Source organism: Ictalurus punctatus, chromosome 9 (genome assembly GCF_001660625.3).
Source record: "Ictalurus punctatus breed USDA103 chromosome 9, Coco_2.0, whole genome shotgun sequence".
In the NCBI taxonomy this organism is placed as follows: Eukaryota; Metazoa; Chordata; class Actinopteri; order Siluriformes; family Ictaluridae; genus Ictalurus; species Ictalurus punctatus.
This window is the reverse complement of record NC_030424.2, coordinates 29,740,053-29,760,686: the sequence shown is the minus strand read 5'-3', so window position 1 is coordinate 29,760,686 and position 20,634 is coordinate 29,740,053. Positions and strand designations below refer to the sequence as shown.

The following is a 20,634-nucleotide window of genomic DNA, read 5'->3' as shown; positions in this document are numbered from 1 at the left end:
AGCGATCGTTCGTTTTTTGAATATTTAGAAAATCTCTGCCTGATTCAGCTCTGCATGCATTAGTTGGTACTTTGTGGGGTTAGTTGGTACTCTGTGGGATGTTTGTCCCATGTAGAGTAGTCGTCCTGACCGAGCGGGCCCCACACTGCACATCCGTAAAGAGCTATAGGCATAATAATACTGTCAAACATTTAGCACCAAATTGTGACGGGGATGTCTACTTGGGTAAAATTCCCTTTAATAACATAGAAACCTCTTCTTGATCTCTCTCTCTGTCTCTCTATCGCTTTAAAATGTCTCTGTATACAATTTATAATCCCGCCCATTCTGTTCCCATCTTAGTGAATGGGACAGATCTTTCATTTGAAGTTACAGCTCCACAAATTATCATTTTTAGCAAAATGTCTTCTGAAAGCTTTTATACTTAGTTTATTTTTATTTTTTTCCAGATATCACGCTGATATTCTAACTAGCTAACTATAATATCTAGCTAACTGTTAGCTAACTATTCTAATATCTAACTATTCCAACTTCTAAATCAAGGTGAGTGAACGATGTGACAGCATAAAACGAGGTAGCTAACGCTAGCTAAATTTCATAATAATTTACAATTTACTTTATACGACTTTATAGCGAACACTCAGAATATCTTTTTTAGGGTCATCCAGTCACTCCTTCACACAACTTCACTGACAGAACGCGTAGAGCACAAAAACCCCTGCCGCATTTCTCCACTCGGATGTGTAGTAGTGAGCGTGAAGTGCAGCCGCGGTATCGAGGTCCCGCCCACACTCCCGCAGAATCGACCGTGAGCACACGCCCCTGAACTTTCCCAACTCATTATGTCAGTGTGAAATGAACAGTTATGGAAATGTAGAAATGTACGTTAAAGCTCCAGTCTCCTCCTGAAAAAGGTTAGTTCAGAGAAGCTGCCAATCATGATGTCAACCCCCCCCCCTTTTATAGCATCAAATAACTAACTAAAATCAAAGTTACTTTAAAAACGAACACTTGAAATTACATCAGCGTGATAAAAAAAAACTACCAAAATGACGGAAACGTCTTTGGAAAAAATGTATTTAAAGAGTAATTTGATTGTTTAGTTTGTCGTGTCGTTAGATTACATGGAGAGGGCAGGGTTTATGACCTATACTGCATCCAGCCACCTGGGGGCGATCAAAACCTTCTGGCTTCACTTTTCAGGACTTGTGGCACGCTCGTTGCCAAATTTAGCTCCGTAGAGTTATTATTGCACCTAGTGGTCATTAATGGTAACTACAACAAGCGTTATTAGAGGACCATAGGGGCAGGAATCGTACTGCCCCATGCTCTGGACAGTTAACGAGTCCAGTTAAAAATACTTTGTAGCAAAATAATCGGAATGAAATCTACTAAATTTCTGCAAACAAAGGCAAAGTGTAAGTGCCGAGAGTGAGTCTGAATATCGTAAAGGTGCGATAGGGAGATACGATAATGTCCGAGCATCAGAAATGCGTGCGCGCCACGGTTACCTTGTTTCTCCCAACCTTAAAAGTATTTTCTTTTCTTTTTTTTTTAAATTCCTTTTTTTATTCAAGAATTAATGAAATAATCCTCACAACTCTCACAACCTGGAGTACATTTTTAAGAGCAAATACGACGCCCATTCTGTAACGACGTCTGTCATCTGTGATATACTTTATATTCATACCACAGCGCTATAGAATTACGGATTCTGATTGGTCAGAAGGTGTTATTCGTTTTCATCCAACTCGTTCATCCCCGTCACTATGGAAACCATAATGTATTAGAACGAGCGCACTGACAACAATTATAAAAAAAGAAAAACCTGCTGTCCGAGCTGCTGTTATAGAAAATTAATCAACACCTTTTGACCACAATCATAATCCAGAATTCGACTTGACTTCTTAGATGAGATTGAAATAAATAAATAAATAAATAAATGTGTATATATATATATATATATATATATATATATATATATATATATATATATATATATATGTGTGTGTGTGTGTGTGTGTGTGTGTGTGTTCATGTGTTCAAAAATCATGTGATTTTTTTCGTTCTCAGATATACAATAAGGTTCGATCACTCTGGTATCTTCTGGCTGCTGAAGATAAACCCACTAAGGGCATGTTCGGTTTCCTAGGGGACACCAAGGAGACCCACACACACACACACACACACACACACACACACCCTTATCTTATCTCTCAGGAAAGCATGGGCTTCAGGTTACTAAAATATCCTGGAACGTTGTGATAAATCTACAGCATGATAACCATCATCACGGATTTCAGTAATATCTTCGAATTTAATGATTATTTCCAGGTATAAAGTGACACAACTTCTCTCTCGGTCATACTTTAAAAAGGCGTTTGAATTTTGGGGGTTCGTACGTTCACATTAAATTCTTTTTTTTTTTTTGTTTATTTAAAAAAAAAAAGAAATATTCAGAACAAAATTGAAATAATGAACATTTCCCAAACCACAGTAAAGCGGTTAACATCCTGAACAAACGGAAAAGTAATATGATTTAAGAATCAAACTCTCAACGACTATTTAAAAGCAAAACAATTGGGTCGAAGGGGATCAGCTGACAAAAAAATTGCCGTTTACACCCTGCTGTCAAGTAACGCGGAACCGACTCGTTCATTTGCAAACGAAGCGCTGAAGCTTTTCGGAGAGGAACTACTTTTTCCGAGTACGTGACTCTCACGAGACCTTCAGGAAAGGGTCACGTAACCGGAACTCATTTTCACTCCAGCGTTAGGAAGTTCGCTTAACAAAGTCCAACACTATCGAGTCTGAAGGGGGAAAAAAAAATATGATACCAACTTTACTTTTTAAAAAAATTTCCATTCGCACGTACATGGATATATTTTAGAAACGTTTTTAAAGCCGAACGAAAAGAAAAAAGGACGAGGCGGAGTTTTAAAGGGTGTGAGCATGTGATAAAAAGACGAGACGAACCCAAGATTTACACATAACCCTTGAACCACTCTGTACACAACCGCAGCATGGACAAAGACCCCTGCAATAAAACGCAGTGACACAATACTGATAAGATGAGAATGACTGCCACGGCTGGAGAATCTTCTGTCGTTGTGTAATATAATATATTCTGTAAAAATTCACTTACATCAAAGACTTTCAAAAAAACAAAAAAAAAAAAAAACCCCAAGCTTATTGTCATCTAAAACCAGACGTTTTTCTCCCCAGGTTGGTCTCGGCTAATTCCCACCCCTCCGTCGGCTCTCCTCGATCACGCAACCGCGATGATGAAGGCTTACACGTGAGACGCGTGAAGCCAACCGGGCACGTCTTTCCAAACTGCTGCTTGTGCTGCATCACCGGGCAGCGCAACACCCTGAGAACAGCGCCGTCTGCCCTCTTCCGCATACACGAGCTCGCAAGGCCAGTTTTGCTCTCTTTGCTGGACTGAACGACCGAAACACGTTCTCCCGGTCCTCTCGGGACCTCGAGGAAGCGACGGACGACACTTCGAAGAGAACTCGATCGTGAAGGAACACCGAGTACGCTCAACCCTCGCTGCTTTATGGATTTATATCCATCCAGGTCGGCTTTAACGTGAAGTTTTGATGCTTGGAGTATTACTCATTCGTAGACGTATAACACACCTGCAGTAGATAGATAGACAGATGGATAGAAAGACAGACAGGGGGCGCACGGTGGCTTAGTGGTTAGCGCGTGGCCCTGTGTGTGTGGAGTTTGCATGTTCTCCCCGTGCTGCGGGGGTTTCCTCCCCCACTGAGTGTGTATCTGATTGTACCCTGCGATGGATTGGCACCCTGTCCAGGGTGTACCCCGCCTTGTGCACGAAAGCCGGTGAAGTCAGTTCTCGAAGTTGACGTGTTGGAAGCAGGAAAAATGGGCGAGCGTAAGGATCCGAGCGACTTGACAAGGGCCGAATCGTGACAGCTAGACGACCGGCTCAGAGCATCTCCAAAACGTCTTATAGGGTCTTACAGGGTGTTCCGGTGTGCAGGGGTTAGTACCTACCAAAAGTGGTCCTAGGAAGGACAAGCGGTGAACCGGAGACCGGCTTATTGATGAGCGAAGGCTGGGACATCTGGTCCGATTGTAATGGAAAAACTGCAGTGGCACAAAGTGCTGAAAAACCTTCATGCTGGATCTGACAGAAAGGAATCCGAACACAGCATCACCGATTGCTGCGTAACATCAGAACTGGACCATGGAGCAAGAGCATAAGGTGGGCTCGTCTTATAGAGGCCACGCCTCGGCAGGTCAGAGCCGTTTTGGCGGCACAAGGGGGACGTATACGATATTAGACAAGTGGTTTTAACGTGATAGCTGATTAGTGTAATATTTATAACATACATCATTATTATATATCATAATGGTTCGCTTTAACCTATTTATTGTAATATGCACATTTATTAGTGTGTTTATGGTAGACCTGCGATTCCAGCTGTTACAGAAACAACAGACCTGGCAACCACAAAAAAAAAAAAGGGATCACTTGTACGCTGGGGGAGAGGTGGATGAAAATAACAACTTTCCCAATATGTATCCAACATCCAGGTTTACATATCGCTCGTTTCTTATAGAACGTGAAACGCTTCCCACAGCCGAACCGTTCGCGTCCGAGAGCTAAAACCCAGCGTTTTATCACTTATTTCTAAAGTGTTAAAGCCGAGTTCATCGTAGGTCTATTTAACTGGGTTCTCTCCAATTGTGTACACGATGTTCACCTCATTCACTTGTTCTATTAACAAGTCAGCGTAACTCGTTCAAAAAGGACAGAAATGCTGCCGCGTTTACCGTCGATGCTACGAGCGGCCATTTTGTTTGAGGAGACCCTCAAGTCCTGAGCTGAGAAAGATTTGGCTTTGATTTGAAAAAGGGGCGGGGCATGTAGTTGGTATTCTAGTTAGAATCACCTGTCCATCATTATGGATTCAGGTGTCGATTGGTTCAGCTGCGGTCTTTATTCGAGGAGAAATGTAGATCTATATCGACTTAAAAAAAACAAAACAAAGACATCACTGACGTGGCATGAAAGTGTTAATTCGACACAAGATTAAACTCTTATATCTAAATAACCCAGTCGAGACACGGTGCAAGTTTACCCTTTCGTTTAATGCGACTTTTTCAAAGCCAGAAATCTTCAAACGGTTCAACGACTTGAAACAAATTAAAAAGTTACAAAACAAACATTGGGGCGAGAAGCAGAGAGTCCTCGCTTGTTCTCCGATTCTGCACAGTGTGTGTGTGTGTTTACTGTATGGATCGTGCACACGGGTGGACAAACGCAGATCTGCGCCCCGAACCAGGAAAAAAAAAAAAAAAAAAAAAAGAAGTAATATTTATAAAAAAAAAAAAAAAAAAAAAAAAAAAAAAAAAAAAAAAAACCACTGCGTGAGGTCATGAGAGAGAGAAAAAAAATCTACACACTAACTCTCAGTCTCAGAGTTATGATCAGTTACAGGAGGAAGGAAAGAAGGGAGGAGTTGGGGTGGAAGGGGGAGGGGCATTTATTTATTTTCTTTATATCATTTTAGTGGCTGGAGAAACAGATCATGCTGCAAAGTTCAACACAAATTTCATCAAAAAAAATAAAATAAAATTAACACCATACCAACATCGTGGGTGAACTCTGAACAATTTGTACACATTCTAAAGCTGAACAAAATGTCGAAAAAAATGAGAGAGAGAGAGAGAGAGAGAGAGAGAGAGAGGACTCAGGACTGGGGCGGGGAAATCTGGGCTTTCCTCATGGAGCGCAGTGCCTTTTCCCTCAGGTGCTTCTCCAGATCATCCAGACTGTCGTCTACTTCACTCTCTGATTCCTTCAGGAAAGGTAGCATTAATTAAATTCTGATTTAACAAACACTGACCACAAACAAACCAACAGGTCACCACGTCTGATCCGCACGAGTTCTTCTTAAGCAGTATTAGACGTCTAATCACACCACTAACGTATGTGGCTGGTACGGTTACGTCACCCTCCATAAATATTGTTACCCTTGGTAAACACGAGCAAAAAAGGCTGTGAAAAATTGTCTATAGTTTAACCTTTTGATTAAAAAAAAAAAAAAAAAAAAAAACACAAATAAATTCACATTTCCCATTTAACAAAGATTTTTTTTTCCCGGATAAACCTGTGTTGTGTTTGCGATCGGTTGATCTCTATGAGAGCAGACTATTTTTGTGAATTTTTTTTAAACAAAAAGATTGAACAATAAAGACAAATTTTCACAGCCTTTTTTGCTCATATTTAACAAGGGTGCCAATATTAATGGAGAGCATTGGGTATATTTGCTAATCTTTCAGGTTTAGCTTTAGAAGCAGTACAAGTGTGTGTGTGTAAGCGTGAACGGAGGTTTCAGCGGATCAGAAGAGTACACTTCACCTTTTTCTGATCGGATTCGTGCTCTTCCTCCACCCGAGCGTTTTCCTGTCCATCCCCTGGCGCTGCGGCGGCGCTTTTCTCCTTCTTGTGTTTCTTGTGTTTCTTGTGCTTCTTGTCCTTCTTGTGTTTCTTCTCCTTCTTTTTCTTCTTTTTCTTGCCGACATCAACATCAGAGTTCTAAACAATTATTACACAGAGAGAGAGAGAGAGAGAGAGAGAGAGAGAGAGAGAGAGAGAGAGAGAGATGAATCACTGTAGTCATGAATTCCCCACATTAGGACAGGGTTACTAAACTGTACACTGGTGTGGCTCGAGCCTGAACAGTTCTGTAATATAATAAACACCAGGTGATAAAAAGCAATAAAAGGTGCTATAGTTAGCGTTTTTATTTCTGGCTTGAAACAGAAATTAAACACACAACTCAGAGTTTGAACTTAATTCGATCAAATTACTAGAAACACTCAATAATTGATTTGGAGTAAGCCATGACTGCAGAGTTCTGGAGTTAGGCAGAAAACTTGTTTATTTATTATTGTTATGCAGAAGGAAAACATCTCATTAGCATACACAGGAAATAATCTGCCACTGGTCCTCTTTTATTTACACTGTGGACTGACGAGAGAAGACACGCACCGACATGAATACTGTAACAATAAAACAAAAAGGTTTTATGTTTGCCGATTACTTCCTGGGGGCCGTACTAAGGTTGCACGTGTGGGCGGGGCCTACCTTGTTGGGCGAGGGGCTTGGCGAGGCGCTGCTGGCCTTCTTGGCCGGAGGTGGAGGAGGAGGGGCAGGAGGAGGAGGAGAGCCGCTGGCCGAGCGGGCGGGAGAAGGAGACGGGGACGCAGACGCAGGAGCCGGCCGCTTGAGAGACCCGGAAGCTGCCGCCGAGGATGCTGGGAAACGATCGGGAGAGGCAGAGCGCGAACGAGATGACTGTCTTCTCATTGGCCGTGGACTCTGAGACCCTCTGAGAAAAAGGAAAGGGGAGGGAGGGGGGGGGGGGGGGGGGGAGAGAGAGAGAGAGAGAGAGAGAGAGAGAGAGATTTAGAGCTTATGGTTTATTTTGGTTTTCAGTCTGGTTTCTTGTATTTGATGATTACAGACAGATCATCCATGTCCACTCTTGGCCACTCCCCCAAATTCACTAAAAGGACTTGACCGCGGCTTACATTCGCAAATTCAACATTTGAATTCCGACTTATACGATGGATTCCGATGAAACCTGCTCACCTCTGTGTCTTACACGGAGGTGTACGCTCAGGTGTACGCGACACCCTGCGTATGGCTCTGCCGTGAGCGGGAGACTGTCCGCGCCGCTGCGGAGACGACCCCGCGGGTGGGTATCTGCTCTGAGGGCTGCCCTGGCGTCCTGAGGAGGACATGGGTGGGCTGCGGCGTGAGCGTGGAGGGGGAGAGGAAGACGAGCGAGGACTGCTGCGCTTCGGAGGAGCAGGCGAAGGAGAAGGGCGTCTCTTGTGAGTGGAAAGAGGCAAGGGGCTGTAGCGACGCTGGATGGGCGGGGAATAGCGGCGAGGAGGGGGCGAGGGCGACCTGTAAAAAAAAAAAAAAACAGTGCATAACACGGATTAACTTTTAGGCTCGGAGAAAAAGGCGCACATCGAGTTGACCGTGTGAGTTCGGGGTACAGGGATATTCGCTCAACGACAACAAAGGGCTTGCTATACCTGCGTCTGGGTGGAGGTGACGGTGAGCGACGGCGTCTGGGTGAAGGCGAGCGGTGACGTCGAGGAGACGGAGAACGTCTCTTTCTGCATTAAAAACAAACAAACAAACAAACAAATAAAGAGGGTTAATCGTGTTCTCTGAACACAAAATGTCCGACTACCGAGGACAAACCAGGCGCTGTGATGTCATACCTCGGTGATGCATCCCTGTGCCGTCTCCTAGGCGACACGGGTGAGTGACTCCGCCTCCTCCTGATGTCGCCGTTCCTTGCTGGTGGCCCTCTGCCTGGCCTCCTCGGCCCTTCGTCCTCTGAGGATGAGGAGGATGATCCGGTCTCTAAAAAAACAAAACCAAACATTACCACCCTGCACCAAATCTTCTAGTAGAATAGAATAGAATAGACTGAGGATGGAAAGGGGGGAGGAAAAAAAAAAAAAAAAAAAAAAAAAAACCACCTGAAGAGGACTGCTGATTCTGTCTGCGATACTGCCGTCGCTGCTGGACCGAATCGACCGGTGCCCCTTTCCCCAACTTATCCTCCTCTGAAACACAGCAGAGGGATCTCGTCAGTCCATACACATACACACACGACAGATCTTCATTAGATTTTCTGCCAAATTATTCCTTACGATGAGCGCCATCAAGTCTGAAGCGCGTTAAAACACAAACGTGTACAAACCACCAATCAATCAAATACACACACACACACACACACCTGATTCTGATAGGTCTGATCGTCTGGGTTTAGGAGCAGGAGACGGCGACTCGTTTCTTCCAGCGGGTCGCCGATTTGAACCTGAAAATCACAAAGAAAAAAGTTTCAGAAAGTAAATAACTTTAGTTAATACGTTAATTGATGACAGGAATTTAATCAGATGCTTTTTAGGGAATAAGATCCACAAAAAAACCCCCAAAAAAACAAAAAAAAAAAGTCATGATGACCAAAACATCATCAGCTGTCAATACGTGTGTGTGTGTGCGCGCGCGCGAGAGAGAGAGAGAGAGAGAGAGAGAGAGAGAGAGAGAGAGAGAGAGAGAGAGAGAGAGATGTACCTGAGGGGCTGCGGCGCCTCCCGCTGGGGCTGGAGGACGTGTCAGTGCGGCGTGGTTGTTTCCTGGGCGGCGTGACGGAGCCGCGTTTAGCGGGTCTCTTATGAGGCGAGCGCGAGGACGAGCTGCCTGAAGACGAGCGAGAACGTGAACGCCGCCTGGCGGAGAGAGACAGGACGGCACGGAGTCAGACAAACACAACGTACGCAGACTATATTCAAAACACACCGTTTAACCACAGCTCTGTATACATACTCGTTAATGATACTGTGTAACCACGACAACAATCAAATACTGATTTAGACATGTATTTACGCTTCACTACCACAAATATGCAGAAACAGATAGACACACACACCATATATTCATTAGCTTCAATTTTCAGGTTGTTAAATCCTATGTACCATTAAACAATATACATCTTAACTATTTTAATGTTTTAATTGCGGCAGAATTAAAATCGATATATAGTCTTCAAAGTGAGATTCAAAGGGGACGCACCTGCGGGCAGGTGAGCGGCTGCGCCTGTGTCTGGAAGGAGGTGGCCGTCTCGGAGGACTCCTGCGTCGGGGGGAGACGCGTCTCCTTGGACTTGGTTTGCGCCGGGGCGAGTACGACCTGCGATGAGAAGGTAACTACATTACCGAGGGCGAGTATACACACGATGAAGCGTACAGGTTCGAGTCACATGAACACACACACACACACACACACACAAACAAACACACAGGTCCTACTTGAAGCGCAAGCCACAGTTTACCGAGAGCGTGACCGGTGGCGTCGCCGGGGGCGGGGCGAGCGAGACCGCGTGCGATGACGTGGACGATCTCGCCGTCCATCTTTCTCCCGGTCCCGTTCTTTCGGATCTCTCGGCTTCGGTTTGTCCTCTGCCTTTGCGGGTTTCTCCGGAGACGCGTCCTTGGGAACCTCAGACACCGAATCCGGTTTTGCGTCGTTCGCCAAATCACTGGACAGGAAGTGAAAAGCGCCGTGAGACTTATTGTCATTATTATAATTCCCGGGTTTTAACAAGCGGTGTAGGACGCTAGGACTGAAACAGATGCGTTTAAACGCCTGAATAAATTAAAAACATCTCCATTCACAATCACCTGGTAGAGGAGGCCTCCAGGACCAGCGGTTCTGGTTTGGAGCTCTCCGATTGGTCGGGCTCTGGCTGGGGCTCGGGTTTTTGGCTGGGTGGACTGGGCAGGGGCAGAGCTGGCGGGCTGGGATTGCGTCGAGGCGAGCGAGAGTGGCTGCGTTTCCTTTCGCGCTTTGCCGGTGAACGAGATTTTCTCCTGGAGTCAAAAAAAGATCTGAGGAAAGGTCTGAGGGCAAGCCGTGATTAATAGAATATAATATTAATTTTATTATATTGTTAGGAACCCTAAAAAAAAAACAACCTATGCACCTATTATTGAAACTTACCGTTTGGGACTCCTGTTCTGAGCTTTCTCTTTGCTCTCTCTGTCTTTCTTATCTTCGTCTACCTTTTTCAGAACTGCCAGAGACTCCTGTTCAGGAAGACAAAAACAAACGTTGATAAGGAAGCGGTACGAGAGCGGCCTCTAGAGGCGAAATAAAAACCACCACTGACTAATTTTGTTGTGAAGTGTCTCAGTCATTTTGGACGTCTCGATTTTTATGTTATTCGGAGCGTTACTTCTTGGTTCGGTTTGGACCTGTATATTCATATTTATTAACAGTTAATATTCAGTAACAGTACACTTACAGTTTTACAAATATTTCACTTTGAGCGTTACGTTTTCACTCGGTATCGATTTTTATCGGTTGATCAATCGGTTATCGGCTTAGTTATCGGTAAAATCCACCATCGCTCCACCTCCAACAATCAGAACTCACAGCTGCAGATCTGATGCATAGACGAGGCAAGTGACTATTAACTGTGCGGTTTGCTAAAATGGCAGCCGGTCGGTCCTCCACGATCACTAGCTAATATAACCCTGCGTTCACATCACCAAGCGGTCATTTTCTATATGCGTTTGCGACAAACTCAACTTTAGGCAAAAATTAAGAATGACGCAGTATAGCGACGGATCCGAACGACTGCCTCGGAGCAGTACGACACCTTTTCAGTTTCGAGATCACAACTTCAGTTCCTACCTGCAGTTAGTTCCAATTTACAGTTTGACTGATTGAAAAACTTAGTCTGGTCTTATCCTAAACTACACAACCTCTTGTTAAACGTGTATGGAGACCTCACGGAGAAAAACAAAGCTCGGAAAGAACTAGCCGAGATCGTTGGCATCTTTAGTGTTTTTTTTTTTTTTTTTAAAATAGCCAGTAGAGTGTAATTCGTATAAAGCGTGTTGCTACTTTGCCAAGACGACGCCTGTCCATTAAACGAGCAATATTTTGCTATAAACTAAAGTTTTTACATCGGAAATACACTTATTTTACATCACATCTCTGACCTGTCTGAGCTTGATCTCCTCTTTCTTCTGCTCGAGAAAGGCGGACGGGATCCCGGCGATGTTCTCCTGGGCGCTCAGCAGCAGGGGCCAGAGGTCCTTCATGAACTCACGTGCGTTCTTCCCGTTCAGGAAACCGGTCAAGTTAATCTGCATCATCTTAGCGTCCGGATTCTACAACACACACATCGAGGACGGAGGGAGAGAGAGATAGACAGAGAGAGAGAGAGAGAGAGAGAGAGAGAGAGAGAGAGAGAGAGAGAGAGAGAGAGAGAGAGAGAAGAGCAGTGGGGGGGAGAAGCTTAATACAGAGACAGGAAATGAGAGCACAGAACAGAAAGGATGGGCTCTGATTGGTCAAACCTAACACTTAATACCAAATTCCTAAACACAAACCTAGTATTTATTTACAATAAAAGGTGCTTGCTGGTGTCTTTCTAAAACTCTGGATTTGATCGTTATTGAATCTTGGATTCCAGAAGACTTTAAAGCCTTGATTAGTCAAAAACATGCATTACTTCTGGTCATAAATAAATAAATAAATAAATAAATAAATAGATAGATAAATAGATAGATAGATAGATAAATAAATAAATAAAGATCCCTCCTTGTAGAGAGAAAAACAAACAAACAAAAAAACCAGAACAGACATGATAATGAGACCAGAACTCCTTGCACTGCAAGATAGGTGAAAAGCTCTGCCCCGCCCTCCCTCTACCTCCCCTAACTGCTGTGACACAGCAACAATAAATCCACAATACACAATTTGAGTGTGTCAAAAAAAACCCCCAAAGAGCCAAAGTACAGTCCGGATGTCTTCAGTGTGTGCGCATCCTCGGGGGTAGTGGGGACTGGAGCGCCCGCCGCTCCCGCACAGACAGGGACGCTCCGTTTGGCTCGCTTCCGCCTCCCTACTGCATGTGACTCAACCACCTTGAGTATAATGTTATATCACTTATCTAAATTGCAAGAGACGAACAAGCAATAATGAGTACACAGGGCATGGAAAAAAAAAGTTTTTTTTTCTTTCTTTCTTTACTTTTTTCTTTCATTCATTAAAGTCAGAACTAATTCAAGAGCAGAAATATAGATAGATAGATAGATAAATAAATAGATAAAATATCATCTCAGGTATTTAAACCTTCACTAATCGTGAACTACTCAGTAATAACCTATTTACTGCTGCTTCTCCATTTCAACCCGCGTCCTTGTTAAAAGGCTGAACCAAGCTCACGAAACCTTTTCCTAAACCACCATCGCCCTCCTCCTGCACGCCGACTCGTGAAAAGGCTTTACGGATAGGAACAACTTACCGGTGGCTGACTAATCGACCGCCATGTTTCCATCCATGAGTTTAAAAAAAAAAACATTTTTTTTAAATCATCTAACTTTCCTAAATGTTAATATATTTAAACCACAGCGCTGCTGAATCCTGGATTTCAATCCCATCAGAACGCGCAGATTCACGGTCGTTTATATTAACGCGCTCATTCTAATGCGTTACCGTTTCATTAGCAACCGAACAGGTGTTTGTTTAAACATTCGTGGAAGGAGTCTCCAGTGTCAGCGCTTTGTAGCGGTAAAGCTGTACATTTTTTAAACCTCTTCAGGACCGAGGAGTTTACACCTTTTTTTCAGGTTTTTTTGTGCAACTTTTTCCTTTACGGAGACGTTTGTTTAACACTCGTGGAAGGAGTCTCCAGTGTCAGAGCTGTAACCAAGTTTTCCGGTTAACATGACAAGCTGTTTTTTTTCTCTTATAAACGTCAAAAGAGATGTTTCACGCAACATTAAATGCACCTATAAATGGATAAAAAGCACAACGTGTCACTCTTTAATAAAAACAATGGAATTCTTGCCAAGTTGTTGGGATTATATAAATATAAATATATATAAAATATGGGGAATTAAAACACTTTGGGGGCCTGCTGTTATAAGAAAATCAACTTCAGGATGGAAACTGGGACTCCATTTCATCACACATCCCAGGTGTTGATTATTTTCCGATAACGGCGCACCGCCAAGTGTTCGCCAAGGTCAGCCTGAACCCGATTCTAATCAGCGTAAATGTTTCCCAATGAGAGAAAGACTCCGAAATGTTTGATAAGGCAGAACATGGGATAATTATTAGAGACGGCATGATGACGCCGCTTCTTTTCTGACACCGAGACCTATGATGCTGTTTTCTTTAACACCCCGATCAAATCAAAATGGACGTCGTGTCTTTTAGTACGAACGTGTTAGCCGTACGGTTGCCTATAAGCTAGTGTTGCTCCAAAAAAAGGACAAAAACTCGCATTTAGAAGATTAAAAACATACTCTCTCTCTCTCTCGCCGATACGGCTCGACAATTTCGAGGACATCATTCTGCGCTTCGGCTTCTCGTCAGATTTTCTGTCCAATCAGAGGCTCTACAGAATCTGAAGTGTCCCGCCTCCGACGGTAGATTAAATCCACGTGAAGTACGACTCAGCCAGGGCTGTGAGGTAAGCTAAACCTTATTGGCTAACTAAAAAAGGGGGAGGAGCCACTCGATATGTCCCACCCTGACTTGCTGTTTCAGCGGAAATTACATCAACACATTGCATAACCCCGCACGTTCGTTTCAAGGCGCTTCACAGGGACTGTAAAAACTACTAACTTTTAAAATGCACTTGTACGGCTAGTATAATACAATAAAAATATATTAAACAGTATATAATATATTATATATATAAAAAAACACTGCCACTTTCAAAACTAAAATTCTTTTCCAAATTGAATTCCACACTTTGCCGTTTGTTGTAGGATCCGACATCCGATGCGTTTCCTCTGATATTTTGTTAGTCTGATACTGCCAATCTGATCTGTGCCGTCTCTAATAATTTCATTCATCACTTTTTTTTGTGCGCTAAAACACCTTGATGGAAACATTGCTTGTGAACCTAAAAGCAACACTTGGACTAAAATGTCCAATATTTGATTGGACATCTAAATAAAAAATAAAAAAATTCCAATATTTTAAAGAAAAGAAAGAACCCCCCCCACACACACACAATTCTGTTTTGTACAATATAAAAACATCGAAGCATTATAAGAAATATTTATGAAAGTAAAGAGACAAAAAGTAAAAAATATATATATATTTATCATACAAGAATGATTGTTTAGATCAGTTTTCTAGAATTTATTTATTTTTAAAGAGAAGGATCCAAGTGAATAAACTTGTTTCACATTCTCTTGAATGAAAAAAAAAAAAAAATTATATATATATATATATATATATATATATATATATATATATATATATATATATATATATATATATATATTAAAAAAAAATAAATGTTTGAATTATATACACGTTACGCATATTTAACACATTTTTGAGATTTACATTTTTGGGGGTCTGTATTGATGGATTCAGAATTTGTTTTTAATTCTCCAAGCTTTCCTCTAGCAATTTAATAATAATAATAATAATAATAATAATAAAAAAATAAAAATAAAAAAAGGGGGGGGAGAGATACAGAATATAATTATATATCAGAACAATTGCATTCAAACCAAACCCGTTATTTCCACTTCAACCATATTTGTCTCTTCTTCTTTTCTTTTTTTTTTTTTTTTTAATATATAAACACTTCCATAGATATTCCTCATATAAAAAAGGTATTAAAAAAATCTGCATCATTAATCCCATTACCTTATCACTATAGATGTTTACAGGCTTTTTATTTTTAAATCAAATTTCAAGCCTGGAAATAAAGAGAATTAAAAAAAATAAAAAAATAAAAAAATTAAAAAAAACTGACACGATTCATCACTGATATAATGCCAAGCCCTGATCGAAAACTCACCTCAAAGACACAAAGCTCATGATGAAGGGGTTGGACTTGGGGTTCAGCGAGACTTTGGGCTCAGCTGAGATCTAATTAGGTGTTGGTGCTATACTTCAGTTGCAAGGAATAACATCCATATTGGTTCAGGCCTTTTAAATCATAAATCACATCATCATTAGAAACAAAGTGCCGGTCAGAAGACACGCTGATACACATCACAGCATCTTGAGAAAGTACCATACCATTTCTTTACCCAGTGCTAGCACAAAATAAATCGTGCTTCTGACGTTTTTTTTTTTTTGTGTCTGGTTACAGCAAACGTTTTTATTAATTTTTTTTAGTTAATTTAATGTCTGATTTCTGACGCATTCACTCTTCTCCAAAAAAGCCTGGCACATATCCGAGTACAAAAAGAAAGAAAGAAGAAGAAGAGAAGAAGAGAAACAGGGAAATGGAAACAGACAGATACCTTCTCCTCCAGCTGGTTGAAGACGAACTCGACGACGACGTCGTCCTCGAAGCCGAGGATCTCCGTGACGCGCTGCGTGATCCACGGCTTGATGACCTCCAGGTTTACTTTGGTCATGTCCACCTGTGATTAGATTTGTCCAAAAACAAACCATTTAAACAAACAATGTTTGAAATACTACGGGCGCTAAACAAAGCGCCTTAGGAAAGCATTCAACCCCCATGGAATTAACAAACGATAAATAAAACGCACATTCTTCCCGTCAGTATTCATTTTTCCTTACGGTGAATTTTCAAAGTCAAAATTAATTCCTGGTCAGCAAGGATTTTAAACCTTTGCTCAAGAAGAATCGCATGAAAGCGTCGGCGATGATACCAAGATCCGAAACTTAAGGTGCGATACTCAACTAACACCATCGCTACAGTGAAGCGTGGAGGTGGTAGTACCAAGTACTAATCTGAAGGGGGCGAATACTTATAAGGGGTTAAATCGCAAAGTGCTGAAACCCTATTTTTTTTGTAGAGATTTATTATTATTATTAGTAGTATTTTTCTAAGTTAAAACTGATCGTGCAGACCGACCCGTAAGGCCTAGAGACTTGAAACTTTGAGAGATGGTAGTACTCCTCCAGTCTACAATGGCACAAAGTCTCACCCCGATTGGCCACATGTTGGTGCTACGTCATAAAACTTTTTATTAAATTGAACAGTGCAAAAATGGGTGGAAATTTTGAACCGTTTTGACTCAAGGCGTCATATCATTGGCTCGAGGCGAACAAAACGTATATTCCGCCATTTTTGTTTTGTTGAAAAACCTACTTTTGCGAACACCCAATTTTGACAGGCGAAACCGTTCGCGTATAACGCGCCAACAAATACGCCAGCGAGCGCACCATATTGAATCTCTGCAGCGCTTTGGCGTACTGATGATAAACTTGGTGCGTCTTACAGCAAGCATGACCTGAGGGTATGTCAGCAGTTTCAGAACAACGCCATCTACTGGTCACGAGATATGAAAATTTGTTATTTTTGCTTATAAAATCTGTAAAAGTTGTCCTAAAATCATGGTGGTGGTATCGTTAGATTCAGTGAGGCATACCGGTTCGAATGATATCCAACTTTTACTATGTCGGCCATTTGAATGGCTACAACAGGGGCATTTAATAACATGGGCATGAAGAAGTGTACCCAACAGCCTATCATTGCTTACGATACTACAGATGCTTGCAAAAGTCTAGAGATCATGTAAATAGGTAACACTATAATAGTTATAAACGTTAATAAAAATTTCTACGGTACGTTACCAGAAATTGCTGAAAATGGTCTTTTCCCTCTCCAATTTATGTGCTTACACCCTTACTAAATAACACACATCTCTTTACCCATGCACTTAAAGGTCTTAAAGAATTTTAAAGTCTTAAAATTCATACCTTTTTCTCCAGACATTCTGCAAACTTCAGCTGCTTCAGCAACTTCTTATGCTTGTTACTGAAGCGGTTGTCCTGCTCCGCGCTGGTGCCCTGCAAAACCAAAGGCGCCATTAATTATTAACACTGAACCGAGTCAAAATCAAACTGAACACTGAAAACTAATAGCGAGAGAGAGAGAGAGAGAGAGAGAGAGAGAGAGAGAGGTGGACAGAGAGAAAGAAAATGAGGTCAGAATTGTATTCCTCTTACACCATAGCAAATTTAACAACAATTACCATTTTATTTATTTATTTAATAAACAGTGACGCATTGTATTTTTTTTGTCCGTCTATAGCTACATCTAAAATCGGGTAACAGTCATTCCCCTGTAATATAATCAGGTCCTAACTGTCAATGTCTTCTTTAAATAAGCTCAGAAAAGGAGATTCGAGCGACGAAATAAGCGGACATCATGTTATATTTGGCATTTTAATGGAAGACAAAAAAAATAAAGCAGAATGTTATTCAATAATTTATTGCTTATGGGAATTTTTTTTTAATGCAAGACCCTACCCTGGGTTGCTGTCTAAAAACAAAAAACTTTATTTTCAAATCACTCAAAATCTTTTTTCCAGTTTTAACAGTTTCTGAAAAGCCCTAGGGTGCAATTAATGCACTGGGGGGTCACATGACATGCCATTTTAAATAATTTTTTTAAAATGTTGGATGTGAAATAATTGATGTATGAAAGAGTTAAATAGCATACAAGTGTCACAGATTCGGGGCCGTCTCTGTCGTCTTTAATTAACCTCTGAGAACGTTATTTCATTTATTTAATTAAAACGTCATTTTTATATATATATATTTTTTAAGCTGACATCTTTAAATAATCCCTTCTGACATTTCCACCATGTGTCCCATTGCAACACAGCTAAACCCTGCGAATAACGCGAAATAAACCAACATAATTTACCTCACGAAACGTAGCTATTTGTCAAAATATGCTGTCTAGTTAAAATAACGTATTATATATATAAGATAAATAAATGGTATAGGGTTAGTTACACAACAAAACTCTTTACGAACTCTCATACATGCAGCTAGTTAGCATAACACGACGCTAAGGTAAAAACCTAACGATTAAGTTACTTTTTTTATCCTTTAAACATTATTTAATTATTGTTTTAGCATGCACACATACGTCGTATAATTTCCATATAGTTTAGGTTTATAACACCAGGGTTTTATATTGAAATAATTTACAGAAAACAGGCCTAGGGTAAGTGCAATGCTAATGCCTCGCGCACTTATCCGCCATTTTGTCTAACCTGCTCATTACTACAGGTTTGTAAATACAGCACGGGGTACAAAATGCAGATTATAAGATTCACAAATCACATAATCCGGTCACAAACACATAAACATATCCTTCTAAAAATTTCTGAAATATGATAAAAGTGTTACTTACGCGGAAAAACCCCGCGTCCATTTTATAACCGTGGGCAAAACGAACGTCGGTCCGTGTAAAGACAAGCTAAGGAATCCCACAATCCACCGCGGCGACTCTCAGCTCATTCTTCTCTCTTCACTTCCGGATGGAGGGGTCTGTGATGACGTCATCAACCCGCGCCGAGGCGGCATCGCTATGATCCAATTCATAACCTTTTCTTTCTTTTTTCTTCTATAAACTTATGTCAAAACAGTTGCAACAAGCAACAGTAATGCTCAATAGTTTCATGCGAATGTAATAAAAAATAAATGACAAAATTAACAACTATAACACATGAATAAGCATAGAATACTGTTTGAGTTGAAATGGAAACCATTTTAAGGCACACCAGTTTGTATAGAATATATTGATAAAGTGTAATCAATATGTGTAACATATGCTACATGTGTAGCATTTGTATATGTTAATAAAGGACTGATATTATGTATAACCAACATTTAGAATTATTACTTGGAAGTATAATCTAATAATCAGTATTAGTCAACAAGCACAATCTATATGTATAATCCATATTTAGAAGCATAATGTAAAACCATAGAACAGTTTTGAATCAAGTTATATTCTAAGTGTGTACTGAGTTAGAGGAATTCTGTCTTACTGCATGGTAGATGTTTTTTCCGTATCGTCCTGTACCCTTCTGCGCAGCAATAAATTAGCATTAGACATTCGCTGAAACTGTTTTCCAATTAAGACCACTTTGAAGTTTGCAAACCAGTATCGGGCTGAGATCAGGCCTAAAAGTATTTGGCTGATACGAATGCCAGATGATCATTAAGGTAGCAGAAGTGAATTGGGTGAGAGCCAGAAATTCATTAAGGTGTAGCGGTGGATTTGGGACAGAGCAAAAGAACCTTGGCCTTATAAAACCTTTCTAAAAAGCGGTTAACTACACACGCGCCACAAATGTAAGATATCATATAGACATGAATATGTAATTGTGGCAAAGAAGATTGGTCTGTTTTTAATGAGAAAAGGTAAAACCCACCTAAGATGAGTCTGCTGTTGCAGAAAAGGTATAAAAGGGCCTGTGTGTGTTTGTATTTAATTACATTTTTTCTTAAGATTTTCTGCAGATTGTCTCATTTTATTGTTTCAATAAAGTTTGATTGCTTATTTGACATAACCCTTTTGTCTCTGAAGTTTTTTTTTAACTTAGGCTGGAAAGATTGTTCTCCACTACATTTGAAGCACACATTTGAATAATATGCTCCAGCGTTACGATTTCCCTTCACTGGAACTGAGAGGTCCAAATCTGTTCCAGCATGACAATGCGCCTGTGCACAAAGCCAGCTCCATGACGACATGGCGTGTTAAGGTTGGACTGGAAGAACTCGAGTGTCCTGCACCGCAACCCCACTTAACACCTTTGGGATAAACTGGAACACCGACTGCACCCCAGAACACAAAGCTCTTTGTAGCTGAATGAACACAAATCCCCACAGCCACACTCCAAAATCATAGCCTTCCCAGAAGAGTGGAGCTTATTATAACAGCAAAGTTATAATAGTTTTGCTGTTCTCACTGTGCTGCAAGGGTACTCTGGTTTCTTCCCCCAGTCCAAAGACATGCATGGTAGGCTGATTGGTATGTCCAAAGTGTCCATAGTGCATAAATGGGTGTGTGAATGTGTATGTGATTGTGCCCTGTGATGGATTGGCACCCCGTCCAGGGTGTACACCGCCTTGTGCCCGATGCTCCCTGGCATAGGCTCCAGGTTCACCATGACCCAGTAGGATAAGCGGTATAGAAAATGGATGGATGGATATTAGCCATATAGTTTAGATCAGTGGATACAGTGCTGTATATATGCTAAGAAATGCTGTAAAGCAAAGATAGTTTCGAAAATGAAGAA

At 41.3% G+C, this 20,634-nt stretch overlaps 1 protein-coding gene across 5 annotated transcripts; it reads right to left on the bottom strand.

Moving 5' to 3' along the window:
- Window positions 1–5,106: 5,106 nt before the first annotated feature.
- On the bottom strand, window positions 5,107–18,877 carry srrm1 (serine/arginine repetitive matrix 1). Of its 5 annotated transcripts, none has more exons than XM_053682752.1 (17): window positions 18,741–18,877; window positions 17,294–17,383; window positions 15,865–15,987; window positions 11,578–11,748; window positions 10,571–10,656; window positions 10,252–10,470; window positions 9,903–10,109; window positions 9,644–9,760; window positions 9,146–9,300; window positions 8,808–8,888; window positions 8,548–8,634; window positions 8,284–8,428; window positions 8,092–8,175; window positions 7,637–7,957; window positions 7,130–7,373; window positions 6,401–6,577; window positions 5,107–5,837 (listed from the first exon to the last, which is right to left on the bottom strand). In XM_053682752.1, exons 1-17 carry the CDS (start codon window positions 18,759–18,761, stop codon window positions 5,730–5,732), a joined length of 2,436 nt encoding a protein of 811 aa, XP_053538727.1. In that variant the 5' UTR covers window positions 18,762–18,877; the 3' UTR covers window positions 5,107–5,729. The 5 variants fall into 5 exon arrangements, with proteins under 5 accessions (XP_053538727.1, XP_053538729.1, XP_053538728.1 ...); XM_053682754.1 differs by having other exon boundaries at window positions 5,107–5,830; XM_053682753.1 differs by having other exon boundaries at window positions 10,252–10,458.
- Between the last annotated feature and the right edge of the window lie 1,757 nt (window positions 18,878–20,634).